This window comes from Centrocercus urophasianus, unplaced genomic scaffold (assembly GCF_019232065.1).
Source record: "Centrocercus urophasianus isolate 14NV4802_14NV808 unplaced genomic scaffold, USGS_Curo_1.0 seq_12, whole genome shotgun sequence".
NCBI classification, from domain to species: domain Eukaryota; kingdom Metazoa; phylum Chordata; class Aves; order Galliformes; family Phasianidae; genus Centrocercus; species Centrocercus urophasianus.
The window spans coordinates 36,323,711-36,339,159 of record NW_024884364.1 but is presented as its reverse complement, the minus strand read 5'-3'; the positions used below and the strand labels follow the sequence as shown (position 1 = coordinate 36,339,159).

At 48.4% G+C, this 15,449-nt stretch overlaps 1 protein-coding gene across 1 annotated transcript; it reads left to right on the top strand.

The window, feature by feature from the left end:
- The first annotated feature begins 14,410 nt into the window (after positions 1-14,410).
- On the top strand, positions 14,411-15,132 carry MID1IP1 (MID1 interacting protein 1). The gene has a single exon (XM_042810449.1). It carries the CDS (start codon positions 14,499-14,501, stop codon positions 14,976-14,978), a length of 480 nt encoding a protein of 159 aa, XP_042666383.1. The 5' UTR covers positions 14,411-14,498; the 3' UTR covers positions 14,979-15,132.
- The last annotated feature ends 317 nt before the right edge of the window (positions 15,133-15,449 follow it).

Sequence of the window (15,449 nt, the reverse complement as noted above, 5' to 3'; positions counted from 1 at the left end):
CTTCTGCAGCAGTATTATCTGCATGTTTACAGACAAGGCCTAAGCTGGGCTGTAGGAAAGGAACGCTTAATTATTCGGTGCCTGTATCCTGCACAAGGTTCTGCATGAAAACCACGGGATTTTATTTTTGTTGCTGAAGGGAACAGGATGGGGAGAAACGAGGAGCACAGAAAGCCTTTTCTTTCCTAATCACGCTGTGTCTATCCAAACCATTCAGTCATTCTCTGTGCACGCTCGGTGGGAGAACAATAATAACAATAATAACACCAAAAACAATAACAGTATCTTAATGAAACGCTGCAAAGAGGAGCTAATTAGTAAGTGTCACACTACCCTCTCTGTGTGTTTGCTAAACTGCAGAGGGAGCACATCTGTGTGCTGATGGCAGGTGAGTAATGAGAGAGCTCAGCCTCTTCTCAATATACAACCACCACCCATTTCAGAATCTGTAAATATTAAAAAACAGCACTCCGTAATTTTGTCTTTCTCTGTCTTTGTATATATATCCTCATACATGTGTGACTCAATAGCTAATATTTCTGCAAGCACATACATTAAAAAATAGCCATGCTGTCCCAAAAGCTGATCTAAATTGCATCTCAGCAGCAACACCTCTGGAGGGTTTTTGATGGTCATTTCTACCTCTTTGAAGGCATCCTTGGCATCTGGAGGCATTCAAGGCCAGGCTGGATGTGGCTCTGGGCAGCCTGGTCTAGTGGCTGGTGACCCTGCACGTAGCAAGGGAGTTGAAACTAGACGGTCTATTTTAACCCAGGCCATTGTATGATTCTATGATTCTATGATCCAAGCCCTTAGAAATGGAGCATTTACCAGTTTGGTTTTGAGGCTGCATTTGGAGCACGCTGTGGATCTTTTACAATCTGTGCAGTGGCACATCACTGCACAGCTTATGTAATCAACTGCCATGATCAGGCATTCACAGCACAACTCCGACCCTAACTCAGCTCCTTGTATTGACAAGCCATTGGCTTTGGGATGTGTTAGCTACAATAATCCTCACTTTTTTGCCTACTCTCATCAAGAAAACAGTGAGTAAGACGTGTACCATTTAGGTCCTGGCTTTCTTGCTTTAGCATTAAAAAAATCTTTTTTTTTCTTTTTTGGAAAGAGACTCCATCTGAATGTCTTTGTCTAAGATTTCCTCTCCTTCCACTACTGATGTGCAGTGCATTGCCAGCCATGTGATTGCCTTTGTCCTATCCAAAGGGAGACTATCTTTTAGAAATGCTGCAAAAATTATATATAGGTCGTATTGCATTTGGAGAAAATTACTCTGAAAGCAGAAAAAAAGAACCTTGAATAGCACTTTGAGATGTAAGCTATTACTTAAAAGGTCAGCTGTTATTGTCACTACTTTATTAGTCATTATTGCTGATAATAATGAAAATGCTTGCTTGGCTTCAAAAAGGTCATTCTTTCTGCTGCTGTTTGATTCCATTTTGAAGTCTGAAGTTTTCATCCCTCTAACTTAGTATTGATTAGCTTTGAATTTGCTAAGGAAGCAGGGCTAATTCCATCACTTTGGTTGATTTTCAGTCCTGGTAACCTCAACAGTTCTTAAATTCACCTGTCAATTTAAGCAACTGTGACAGAGGGCCAAAGATGTCAAAGATAAAAACTTTCTATGAGTTACAAGAGGGTGGAAATCTGAGTAGAAAAGACCCTGTTACTGTTCCCAGGAGGGAAAATGTACAATGTGAGTGTAACTGCTGCTAGGCAGTACAAAGTCCTCCTAGGTGCTGAGCTTCAAGCCATAAATCTGTAGAAAACCAGGTCTCACTGGATCTAGTCTTCAAACACTTCTTTGTTGTTCTCTCTTGATAATGAACCCAATGAACTCCTAAGTAAAGATTTGAATTGTAGATGACAGTATATCCTGTGCTAGCATGTAAAGTTGAACCTTGGTGTTATTCATAGCTCACCAAGCCTATGGGGTGTGGTGTTGCTTTTCTTGAAAGTTGCCAAGTTTTCTGGTTGGTGGTTCAGCTGCTGCCTTGTTTTCCCATGGAACAGGTGGTGGAGGTTCTGAATACAGCTCGTCACCATCATTTTCTTCACTCATTCCTCACTATGGCTCATACCCACCTCAAATAAGTTTGTTTTACTTTGCCCCATCACCATCCACTTTTTAACATACTTAGCATGAGATTTTTATACTCATCCTTACTTAAATAATGCTGACACTCATCCACAACAAGTTCCTGTGCCTATGATGTATATGTGGATCCAACTGCAGAAGGAATTTTTTTATAAAGAAATCAGAGATTATTTCTAAATCAGTTTCTAGCACTTGCTTGCCAACAGTGAAATTTTTTTTTCTCTAAAGGAAAAGAAACTCAAAGTCCAACCTGTCTCTTTCTCCCTCACTGCCAACTTCCACTCACGAATCAGGAGACTTCAGTTCTGCACACCCAGAGCTGACTGTGGGGTGGTCAGAGCCACTTCTTTGCCTTCTTCATTTTGGATGTGACTAAGGTGAGCTGGAATCAGAACTAAAAGCAAGACATTTACCAACAGTTAATTTGTACTTAATAGAAAACTAGGCTGGATCACATCCCCAGCTTTTTTTTTCTTTTTTTTTTCTCATATCTAATTATAATCTTAAAAAAGTCATGGGTCTGAGTTTGCAGACGCAGCATACCCTACATGAGCAGGGAGAATGGATTTTGGAAGTAAATCATAGATCTGTACACGAGTAGCCCTTGTGTTTCTTGACCAAAGGACTTAGCACAGCATTACTCTACTTCTAGCCCATGGATTCTAGGGCTCCCCAAAAAACTGCTCGCTCACATGTTGCAGGCATCCCTACGTTCACTGGAAATATTCACCAAATGCACTCAGAAAAACGAATACACTTGAGGAAATCACGACCTACTCATGGACAATTACCAAAGGAGGGGGAGGACCCACAAAAATTGCTCCGGGTCATTATTCACTGTCACTGAAAATTATTCACCTGGCTCTGCTCCCAAGCTTCCATATGTAAATCACGTCGGGCACGACTAAGCCGCATTTGCCAAACAAGTTGAGTGCTCGGCTAATGGCTTCGCTCCCTCCGCAGCTTCAGCACTAAATCAGGCGATCCAGTGATTCCGAATGACACTAGATGTCTACTTTTAGGAGGTATCTAATCAGCTAAAGAAGTTTCCAAATGAGCCACAAATAGCGCGGGTGGCCGCTGGTAATTTATCCCCTTCCCGTTGCTATTGACAATGTGAAATAGAGTCTCTTTGCGCCGGGGTTATCCAGCCATTACGGCACATAAAATATTGATGCAAACGAATGGGAAAGAAAAAAAAAAAAAAAAAGAAAGGGAAAAAAAAAAAAAGAAAAAAGAAAAAAGGAAGAGAAAGCCGGAGATCCCGGCAATTCCGGCTTGCTAAGAAGCCTGATTCCCCTCGGCGAGGCAGGAGCGCGATGCGGGCGGGCGGCACTAGATGGCGGGGCAGCGCCGGCTATCGCGGCTCGGCCCGGCTGCTCCCGGCTCGCCCAACCCGGGCTGATGCGGCTCCCAGGACTGGACGCCCTGCGTGTCCCCGTGCTCGGAGCACCCTCTGCTCCTCACCTTCACATGGCGGGGATGGCCCTGCAGCCCAGGCGGGGTTCGATGTTGGTCTTAAACGACCAAAATGGTGCGGCTGGCTCTTCTCTCGATTGCTGTTGTTGGCATCGGTTGCTCGCTTTGCAGCTGCCCTCCTGAGCTCCGGACCCTGGGTGAGACGAGCAGCCCTCTCTCCAAAGGAGATTACCCAGCAAATGTGTGTAAAAACTTGCCTCGTCTCCTCATTGATCTAAAAGAAATTTGCATTTAACAGTCCCACGGGAAACACCTCTCCTATCAATTTTATGTCAGTCTGCACACTGCTGTTTTACTGCGTGAGGAGCTACCAGCTACGCAGTTAAGCTGCGAGGTCTTTTTATTAGGAGTCTGTTCTGCTTTTTCTACATGCAGATAAGAGCTGCTTATGTGAAAAGGAGGAATGGAGGAAAATGGGATCCCATTCTGGATCAAATAACCAAAATCTAAGCTGAGGAAGGCACTGATCTTTGGGCAGGCCAATAACTTCCCATCCTGTTTGTTTTGGGTTGTTTGCTTTGTTTTGTTTTGGTTTGGTTTGTTTTTTTTTGTAAGGGTGTGATCGTTACGGTCACGTCAATAAACTCCTCCTCACAACTGTAACCTTTATCCTGTTTTAGGGGTAGCATCTGCACCGTATCTAAAACCTCATCTCAAAAATGTGGTTTAAGTTGGAGATAGAATAGGCAATATCCAAATGCTCTGTTCTTTTAACACTTGGGAATGTAGAGACTCCAAGAGTGATATTCCTCTCAGTGTGGTTGCAATAAAGTTTATATGGCTCTGGGTGCTAATGAAAAAGATGGGACTCCCTTGGAGATGTTGTAGTCCTCTTCCTTGGTTGCAGTTGAGCCCAAATGGCCATTCAGTGCTGCAGAATGACTTCCAAAGCAGAGATTTCTCTCAGAAGGTTTTGCAGAAGCTTTGAGCTGTGTCCATCCCTTCAGTTTTTCTCTCCATCCTTGTAATACTCCACCCTTCCTATTCTCCCCTGCCTTTCGGGAGGTGTTGGGCAGGCAGTCCCAGATCACCCTTCCACAGGAAGCTCATCATATGAAGAGGTTGCAATGATTCCCAAACTTTGGGGATTAAAGCTGCACATAACAGTAACCTAAGGTTATCTTCTCCTTGGACTGGAGAAGGCTTGACAGTTGCCAGGCCCAGACAATTTCTGCATTTAGGACAGGAAGAGGCTGACTTGAAAAAATCCTGCTTTCTGCTGGTATGGACTTGTGGCAAGTAAGATGTATTGCGCTCATCCTTGGCCATTTAAATAACATGGTCTCACTCCGTATAAACCAACTTATAATAGGAATGAAAAAATAACTATGGATCATGAAACAAGTGGGAATGGATAATCAATTTTTATCACTAATATTGTGGGAAAGACCAATAACTCCGAATGAGTTATGAAAGGCTTTCTCTGCTCTGAGCAGATATGTCTCTTTTTCAAGCAGTCTCCTTTTATCTCCATCTTAATAATAGAGGTTATACATATTATATGTTGAGTTACACACATTAAAACTAGCTTCTTTTTTTTCCTTATCCATCGTATTTCTTTTTAAAATAAAGGAATATGAAATTCACACAGGTGGGCTGGCTGTAGAAGGCACCACACTGATGGAATAGAAAAGCCTTTCAGCTTTACAAACATGGGTTCAAATCAAGCTTAAGTAAGTGACAAGCGAAATGGGGCTATTGATTTCAATCTAGTCCCATTTGGCTACAGCAAAAACGCAGCTCAAGTGTATCAGCGCTTAAAGGGACACTGCCAGCTGAAAGATAGTGCTTCTGCTGGATGGCACTAGTGGCCTTATTTATGCCAGTTGAGATTAGTGGATTGGTTGAGATTACTCAAGCTGAAAGACATCTGAGAGTAAATTCATCTCCCCCTGTGTTGGGAGGTGCGGTTGTGCTTCCTGCCAGACCCGTACCCCAATTCTCCTTTCCATTTACATAGCAGAGCACATGCAGAGCATTCAGGAAGGTCAGGCTGGGAAGACATTTTCTTGAGACTTGTCTATCAAAGAAACCCATTTGCATGGAGTCAAAAGTCCTAGCTACTCTGCACCCCTCTAGTCAGTATCCCACTTGGAAAAACACTGGGGAGCATTGAAAGTATTGCCTTCCAGTCATGTTTCATGGTGCAGCTTCATTTTCTGGGAGTTATAATGCAAGTACTTATAAATTCAGACCTTGGTGGGGAAATTAGCGTGAGAGAAGATAATCTTCTGCCTTGTTCTGTACTGCTTCTGTTGTTGAAGTCCAGTACTTGAAGAAGTAAAAAAAACCTGGCTTCTGTTGGTGAATGTCAAAAACAGGCTGCACAACATACTGGGAGGGAGAGAAAACAGGTGGAAATAGAGCCGTTAGATTGTAAAATGACAAAATTATTTATAACCTCATCTGAAAAAAAAACCAAACAAACTCGAAAGAGCCTGGCACATATCATTAGGGTTTGATTTTTAAACAATTTGTATGTAGCTCCTTTGGATGCGGAAGTCTCGAGGGCTCAGGACTGAGCTCAGAGAGCCGTGTCCAAAGTTTGGCTTTCCCTGTGGCTGCTTCACTCCCAAATCCCCGATCAGAGGTGACCCATGGAAGCCCACAGAGGCAGTGAGACCTGGGGTTAAAACGCAAGGGTTTCTTGTTCTCACAGGGCTCTTTTACCAGCCTGATCCCGCTCCTCTGGAGCCCCTTTCCCACTGCTGTTGAAAGACACAGCAGGGCTCAGCGGTTGGCTCTTTGGCTGCCCCTCTGCTTCCTTGCATTGGGGGACTTGTGACAGAAGTTTAGCATTGCTAAATGTCATTTTGAGTGATTCTGTAGTTCTAGGTTAATAAACTGCCTAGTGTCATGGAGGAGCTGAACCATGCGTTACTCCAGTTGCTACGGGGAACCCTTTTTCTTAACCATGCATACAAAATATGCAGTTCAGAATGATTCTCAATAGCCCTACATTTCCAGATTCAAATTTTTAGTTAAACAGCATTTTCAGTCTTCTGTTTCTAAATGGGCACACGCCTAAGCCAAGCAGGGGGAATTAAATCTCCCCGACCTCCATGACTGGAGCACCTCAAGCTCCACTCCGGCTACAGAGAAAAAAATAGTAAAGAATAGTGAACTATCATAACTTGCAGAAAGCGAGCTCCCTGCAATTATTTTGCTATTAAATTATGAAGAAAAAAAAAGTCTTAGCAATTCAAAGCGTCTTCATAGTGATCCAGCTTCAATGCTGTCTAAAGATTATGTTTGGCTCTAATTTAGGGAGGCCCTTTCTCAGTTCAGGAGGGAAACCAAGTGAGACCTCCGACCCTGGTGAGAATGAAGATCATTAGAAAAAAATTACTGGTGTTACTGTCTCTAATATAGCATAAACACACACGTGAAAGGGTTGGATTGCTAGTGCTGTTGTGAAAATGACTTTAAAACACATGCAATTAGGTGCTTTATACATACATAGGTAGGTATTCTGAGACTTTCCTTGACGCTGTGGGAAGTCAACTGCCTAGATATCGCAGACATCACTTTTTGTGCCGTAGGCTGCTGAACTCTGTATGCATGCCCTCCAAAACCACCATTTGGTCTAGATCCAAAACAAAAGACAGCTTTTGTTCCGGGCCCCATTCGGCACTGCACCCCATGGTATCTATTGGTGGGGTGTCTGCCAGAGTGCTTCTGTCCGCTCCCAGTTCTTCCCGCAGGCACTGCGGTCTGTATTCCTCACGAGCCTGGCCGCAGCTTTCAGAAACATTCAATAAATCAACAGTTAAAAGGGAAGGGTAGACACGGGGAGCAGGTGCTTATTATCTGTGCATCTCTGGAGAAGAATAACCCACAGTGTATTTCCATGCCCATTTGAAATGGAATATGGCCATGACCCTGCAAGTGGCTCTGCTTGAATTGTTCTTGGCATCGTGCTTTACTCCTAATATTTTCATTGTCTGCCTCCATCAGTTTTACCTCCCACTGTAGCATTAATTTTGTATGTGAATATGGAGGCTGTGCTTTAAATAATACAGCATATGCTTTTTATTTGCCATGTAGAATAATATTTTTTTGGCTGATTTATGTTCCACCTGGACAAAATTATTTTTTATGATGGGTTTATTTCATTTGTTCCCACTTCCCCAAATGGAGGGGGGGGGGGAGGGGGAGGGAAGGAGAAATCTTGTAAACCACCAATAATGATGAACATAGAAATCTGCTTTGAAATACAAATTTCCTGCAAAAACAGATCCTCTCCAACCATGCAAATGAAAAAATGCTGTTGTAATAATTTCAAGCTAGCAAATGCATTGTACTGCTGAAGAGGGTAATCTTTGGGCTCTTGTCTTGTCCCTTACACAATGGGAGCATGGAGAAATTATTCATAAGGATAGAGCATGGATTTAATTTAACTCTCTTCTGAACTTCAGCAAGAAACAAAACCAGGACAAAACCCCATGGTCTTCAGTTTGTGGATTTGCTGCACGACTTCACAGGCAAAGCTGCCAAACCCACTTCATTTCCCGCTTTCACAAGGGCTGTAGAAAAAGATGGTACTTACCACTGAAACGAGTTAATTCTCCTGACACGTGGCTGCATAGGGCTAATTTGGGGATTAATAGCAACAAAAATAATACCTGACGTACCTACAGAAATATTCATATCAACAGATCTATTAAGAAAAAAATATGCCTTATGTAACGCTTAGCACAGTTTAGTTGTGACTTGGACTTGCAGCTTTAGGTGCTTTTAACAATGAAGCGTTAATCACACGAATCCATAACAGTCATTGCACTCAGAGAGCTCTGGTTCTATTTCTGGTTGTAATAGACATCTTTTACCATAAAACATCCTCCAGCCAAACCACATTTTAACAGGAGTGCCTACAATAAGGACACGGAGCGTCATCTCCACATCAACTCTGAACTGCCAGGTAAAGTAAGAGATCCTTCAAGAGCAGCTTTCCTTTCAATACTGAATGTAACGAGAGAATACTTCAACAGGAGAATCTCACTGCTGCTTGTCCCATCCCATAGCTCCCCAAAAGGTGGTAGAAATCCAAGCTGATGTCAGGCCCTCTGCATCCTCTGGCAGCAACTGGAAGATTTGTTCTTACGCAACCCCTCTTCTCCCCAGACAAAGCTCTGTTCCCACCCCTTTTCCTGCCACAGCCCGAGTTCTTCTTCCATCAACTAGCACAGAAAGCTTCAGTAAAATCTGGCGCACATCTTTTCTGCTCCATCTAATCAAGTGCAAAATGTATCAAACAGCAAGACAAGCACTGAAAATTGCATCACTGGTTGAACATGAGGGAAGGTGAGCTATGGGACAGGTGTGTATTGGATTTGTTCCACCATTGTTCCCAGCCCTGGGCCTTTCCAAGCCAAACTGAGCTCACATTCTTCCATCAGCTCCTCGGAATGAAGGCAGCTCCTGCAGGAATCGTAAGCCTGCAATAAAGCTACAGTAGATGGTGCTAGAAAGGTGCAAAAGACACAGCTAGTCATTTGAGGATACCTGCAAGATTTACCCCTAAGCTAAGCGGTTTAGAAAATGTGCAATTTAGATTTATCAGTTCAGGAGGGAGATTCAGATAAAAACAGTTGAGCCGGTGAGATTATTAAATGCAGAACCCTGCGCTGAGACAATGCCCACGTTATCTCCCACACTGACTAAGGGGAAGTAGGGAAACGGGCCCCCACAGCACCCAGGCAAGCAGGCCAAAGGCAAGGTGCGGCAGAGTCTGGGAGGGAAGGGCAGGCAGAGGGCTGACCCTCCATCTGGGGACTTCTTCCACGAGCTGCAGTGGGGACAGGCAGCAGAAACTGCACACGTGCTGCAGGTGATGCAATTCCTGATGTCAGTGCCATGCCCAAACTGCACACATTACAGAAGGACAGCATTGTGTATTTACTCTGATGGATGCTGCACTCGGTGCATCACTTCTGTGCGGATTTACTCGGTGTTTCAGTGTGTGTGCTGCCTCATCACAGAGATTAAAGGCTCTCTTCAGAACCCAGCATATTACACACAGATGTATAAATCAAGGCTTAATATATAATATTTGTCCATAAAAGTACATCATTGTGGCATTTGTTTGGATCTGTGCATATTAAATACTGTTACAGGTTTACAGGTTCACAGGTTTACAGAGGATTATTTCCTCATGGCAACGAAGTCCTCTCCCATTTGAAACGGGTACCTTATGTGTCAGAGTATGGATGCAACTGCAAAGGGGAAGGGGCAAGGCTTGTTCCTGACCCTGTGTGTACTTTCATCTGTGGCTGCCGCACAAAGACCTGCTATCCCTCAATTTGGCAGTAAGGATATTGAAAAGACCTCGTGGGAAACGCTGGTGGGGAGGCGTAACAGGCAGTGCTGAAAGGTGATGCCCACCCTGCTGACAGGTCTGCGAACTCAGGCACATCAGTGCCACATCTGTGCCATGGCGTGCCTGCACCCAGGCCAGACCCAGCCAGGCAGGGCAGCGAGATGACACCGCACACCTCTAGAGGAGAAAATTGCATGATGCATTGCCACTCAGGAGCACCCGCTGGAGAGCTGTTCAGAGTGAGATTGCAGTCTCAAAGGAGGCTCTCATGCCTCTCGGTCACAGGGTTACTACGATGATGCAGTTGCAGCTTGTATGCAGGAGGTAGGAGGGATTTAAATGATGGCCGGAAAGAAAAGCTGGATCAAACCTCCACAAACCCTGCTCAGATTAACCCAGATTCCTAAGTCCCCAGCTTTGAGGGTCTTGAAACCAGCCAAATTGATTCTTTTCCCTTAAATAGAAGAAGAAAAATGCAAGGGAGAGGATGAAGTTTATAGCGCAGACAAGAGTTTACAAGCAGCATTTAAGACTGAAGGGAAACAAAGCTATTTAAAATCAGAGTTCGTGCAGTCCAAAGTCTCAGTTCTACTCACACCACTTTGCTACCAACACCGCCAGGTGGATTTCTCTGTGTTTGTTTCCTGAGAAGCAAGGGACAGAAAATAAGATTCGGTATTGCAGTCTGACCCCCTTCATCCTCTTCACACCGAAGGTCTTTTTTTTTCCTTGTAACTTCCTATTACTAGCAGAGGAGGAAAAAATCCCTCGGATCCCTGGTGCATCCTTGGCGTGGCTGTGGCTGCATGGCAGATGACTAGGCACAACTGCTACTGTGCCACCTAATGAGGAGCACGCATGCTGCACCGGGAGAGACTAATGAGGGAGCTACAGCCCACTTAGCCCTCTCCAGTAAATCCGTGTCTGCAACCCATGTTTTATTTATCAGGCTTATTATGGGAGTGCTAAGGAGCCACATGAAAGGGATCACCATTGTCCCGGGCACCGCACATCACCGTGTCTACTCTGACGGGCTTATGGTGGGAATAGATGAGACTGGCAGAAGGTGGGAGAGAGGGAGGTGGCACAAGAGCAGTGTGAACACGCAACAGGAACATTTATCGCATCACCGGCTTTCTGGCGGATTTCAGGCTGCTTTGACCTGCTGGTGGTAGCTGAGCACCACTTGGGAGGGACTCCAGCCCCCAGTTAACAGCTTGAAGCCGAACTTGTGATGATTTCCAGGCATGCTGCTGAGGAAGCCAGGGCTTGGCAGGTTGCCGAGTGCCGGGTGCAGAGCTGGATGGCTCTGGGGGTCTTCCCAGCAGTCCAGCTCTATGCTCCTCCTTGAAGCAAGGCTCCAGCTGCAGCCCGCTGCTGCTCTGCACCTCGCAGGCAAGATGCTGCTCCGAGCCGTGGGGATGCAGCACAGCAGAACCCTTGCTCTGTCTCATGCAGAGCTGTGTGTCTGCCCAAGGAAAAGGGGATTTATGAGCTCTGCTCTGTTCTCCAAGCGTCCTCTTCCTGACCCCTCTTTGCTCCTTCCCAGAGGCTTCTATCAGTGCGGGAGGATCGTTCCTCTCACAGAGGACCAAAAGAAACGAGGGCAAAATCAGATGGAAGTAAATCTTTGCAAAAGTCATGCCACAGATCTCAGCAGGACTCAGACAAATTGGTCTGCATTCCTTTAACGTATTAGATTTTTACTCACCCTGTTCATTAGCATGTTAAGCTACGAGTGCTGATTATACAAAGCTCGTGGAGAGACATCAATTAAAATGATAAATTTACATACATTCCATCTAGATGAGAGATGACGGGTTTCCCCAGTTCGGAGTTTGGGAAAGGGAGAGGGTGGGAAGGAAGTGCTAGATGCATGCATCTGTCCTGCCACCCGAAATGATGGAAGCATTTCATGAGTTTGGGCAATGTATACCGTTTAGGAACAGAATGAAAGCACTTGCCGTGTCCTACACTCAGCTATAATTGCCTTGTAAGATCTACAACAAATTGCAAGAGGAAGTGAAATTCCCAAGAAATACTGCTCTTACAAGGCCGACCCAAATGGCACTCCCAGCCTTCAGAATGTAACACTAAACATTTGCACGTTTTTTATCGCTTCTCACCCACACACGACCTCGTCTGATTCTGCAAACAGCATGCAGCAGAACAGCTTCCCGGGTGCCAAAATGCAGCCACTGCCAGACTGCAGTGTGCCCGCTGCTGACAAAGGCACTTTGTTGTCCGGTTGAAACAGTACCACCAGAGCTGCCAGCCTCTTCTGGAGAACTGCTGGGCGCTGGCAGCACTGCTCAGAAACAGCAGCAGCTCTAATGTCCCTGTGACTGTCAGGGAGGCAGCTCTGCTCTGTAAGACCTGAGCACCCCCAGCTCTCCTTGGCACCACTGGGGGCACCGTGCCAGCGAGGGATCTTGCTAACAGCCACGTGCACGACGCTGGAGCCCCTTAACCTTGTACCAGGGCACAGGGAGCACGCAAGTTTCCTCATTGCTCAGGGCATGAGATAAGGCACTTCCAGCTGATCCTCATTCCGTGTACTGCATGGTCAAAAGGCACTAAATAAGGGGATATGTGAAGTGAGTGTTGCTTGCATATAAACCCACAAATGTGAATGTCATTTTGTATTGGAGGGGAGGGGAAGGTGAGGCCAATTGTCAGGCCCCGCATTTTGGCCACAACAGCCCCAGGTAACCCTATAGGCTTGGGGAGGAGTGGCTGGAAAGCTGCCTGGTGGAAAGGGACCTTGGGGTACGGATGGACAATTGGCTGAATGTGAGCCAGCAGTGTGCCCAGGAGGCCAAGAAGGCCGATGGCATCCTGGCTTGTGTCAGGAATGGTGTGCTGAGCAGGACTAGGGAAGTCATCCTGCCTCTGTTCTCAGCATTGGTGAGGCCTCACCTCACTGTGTTCAGCATCTCAGTACAGAAAGGACATGAAGGTGCTGGAGCAGGTCTGAATAAGGGCAAAAGGTTTGTGAAGGGCTTGGAGAATATGGCCTATGTAGAGAGACTGAAGGAACTGGGGCTGTTTAGTCTGGGGAAAAGGAGGCTGAGGGGAGACCTTATTGCTCTATTCAAATACCTGGAAGGTGATTGCAGTGAGAGCGGGGTAGGTCTCTTCTCACTGGTGACAGGTGACAGGACAAGGGGAAATGGCCTCAAGTTGCTCCAGGCTAAATTTAGGTTGGATATCAGGAAAAACTTCTTTACAGAAAGGGCGTTTAAGCACTGGAATAGGATCCCTAGAGAGGTGGTTGAGTCACCATCCCTGGCTGCGTTTAAAAACCATTTGGATGTGGTGCTCAGGGACATGATTTAGCGGAAGGTTGTTAGAGTTAGGGCAGTATGGTCAGGTTGTGGTTGGACTCGATGATCTTTAAGGTCTTTTCCAACCTGAGCGATTCTACGCTGCTGCACTGCTCCGGTCACTCTGCGTTATCAGAGCTGAGCAGAACATGGCGAATTTGAACCGAACCCTACCGATTGCCACACACCGTGAGATGTGAGGCAGCACACAGGGAGCGGGGAGCTACGGCGCGGCTCCCCAGGTCCTGCTCGCGCTGCCCCCAGGTCGCGCAGCGAGCCGCCCGCGCCGCCCCCTCACCGCTCTCCCCCCGGCCCGCGCGGCAGACTCGTTACCACGGCAACGCGCTCCTCCCTCCCCGTGCTGCTCCGCCCCACGTGACCCGCGGAGGCTGTTACCAAGGACGCGCCAGCCGGAGCACAAGCTGCACAAAAGGGGGGGGGGAAAGACTCTTTTTTCCAGATTCTTGCTTTTGATTGGCCGCGGCCCCCCCGCTCGCCGATTGGGCGGGGGGCGGCGGAGCGGGGGCGCCGATTGGCTAGGTTCGGAGGTGAGGCTGTGGGGTGATGCCGGCTGCCCCGGCGCCTCCGCCGGCGGGCGGCTGTGGCTGCCTTCTGGCCGGCAGACAAAGACTGAGAGGGGAGCGGGACGCCCCTCCTCCGCTCGCGGCCCGCACGCGGCGAGGGAGCCGGAGGGGGGAGGCGCGGCAGCGAGAGGGGCACGCGGAGCGAGCTGGGCGGGCGGCGCGGGCGTCACGCTGCGCGCGCGGCCGGCAGCCAATGGGCGGGCGGGGAGAACGCAGGCGGCACGCGGGGCCCGCGTGTCCCCGCCGCCCGCCCGTCAGTCAGCCGGCCGGCCGGCCAGTCAGTCGGTCGGCGCCGCCCGCCGCGCCGCGAGGAGCGGCGCTATAAATACGGCGCCGGGGATGGGAGCAGCGCTGCGGGCGGTGGCTGCGGGCTGACGGCGGAGCGCTGACGGCGGAGGGCGGCTCCGGAGCGCGGTGGGTGCCGGCCGGCCCCGCGGGTTTTTTTTGTTGTTTTTTTTTTTTTTTGTCGGAGGGAGGCGGGGCGGGGAGGGGCGGCCCGAAGGGAAGAGGCCGCCGATAAAGCGGCGGGGAGGGAGCGGGGCAGGAAGGCGGGCCGGCCGCAGTGCAGCGCATCACGGCGGCGCCTCCCCACAGGGATCTCCGGGGCGTCGGCGAAGCGGTGCGGTGCGTGGCGGAGGGCCGGGCGGCCGGCAGCCAGCCCCGGCGGCAGGATGCAGATCTGCGATTCGTACAGCCAGAAGTACTCCCTGTTCAACGCCATGAACCGCTTCATCGGCGCCGTCAATAACATGGACCAGACGGTGATGGTGCCCAGCCTGCTGCGCGACGTGCCGCTGCTGCTGGGCGAGCTGGACGCGGCCGGAGCCGTGTGCCCCGAACGGGAGGCCGCTCCCGGCGACGCTTACTTCTCGCGGCGGGACATGTATAGCCACTACGTGCTGCTCAAGTCCATCCGCAACGACATCGAGTGGGGCGTGGTGCAGCAGGCGGCCGGCGACGAGGCGGCCCGCAAGAAGGACAAGCTGGGCGGCGGGCCCGCCGAGGAGGCCGAGGGGGAGGAGGACCTGGAGCAGCAGTTCCATTACCACCTGAGCGGCCTGCACACCGTGCTCTCCAAGCTGACCCGCAAGGCCAACGTGCTCACCAACCGGTACAAGCAGGAGATCGGTTTCGGCAGCTGGGGGCAGTGAGCGAGGCCGTCGGGAGCGGGGTTCCCTCCTCGGGGCGGCTCCTGGTCGGCGCTCCTGCTGTCCGGAGGGCGTGGAGGCGAAGCGTCGAGGCTCCTTGGCACGCCGGCGGGACTGCGGTTTTTTGTTTTTTTTTTTTTTTTTTTTTTTTTATCAACGCACAAATGAGAGAAAGAGAGAGACGTAAATTAATCGATACTAGCTCATTAATTTTATTATTTTTTGTTTGTTTGTTTTTCCCTTTATTATTTTGTACGGGCTGGTCGCTGAGCCGGCGACATGTTCCCGCTGGCCCATCTGAGGCTCCACACAAGCCGATGAAAGCGAGCGGGGTGGCACGGAGCTGCCCGCTCACCGGGACGGGTGCCCGACCCCGCGGTGTTGGCTGGCAGGGTGAAGGGCTCCAGGTTGAAGTCTATTTAAAACTTTTTTTTTTTTTTTACTCGGACGTGTAGAGTATATTCTTAAAAAATA

Coding starts and splice junctions, on each gene's coding strand:
- MID1IP1 (XM_042810449.1), top strand. CDS start 14,499: ATGCAGATCTGCGATTCGTACAGCCAGAAGTACTCCCTGTTCAACGCC.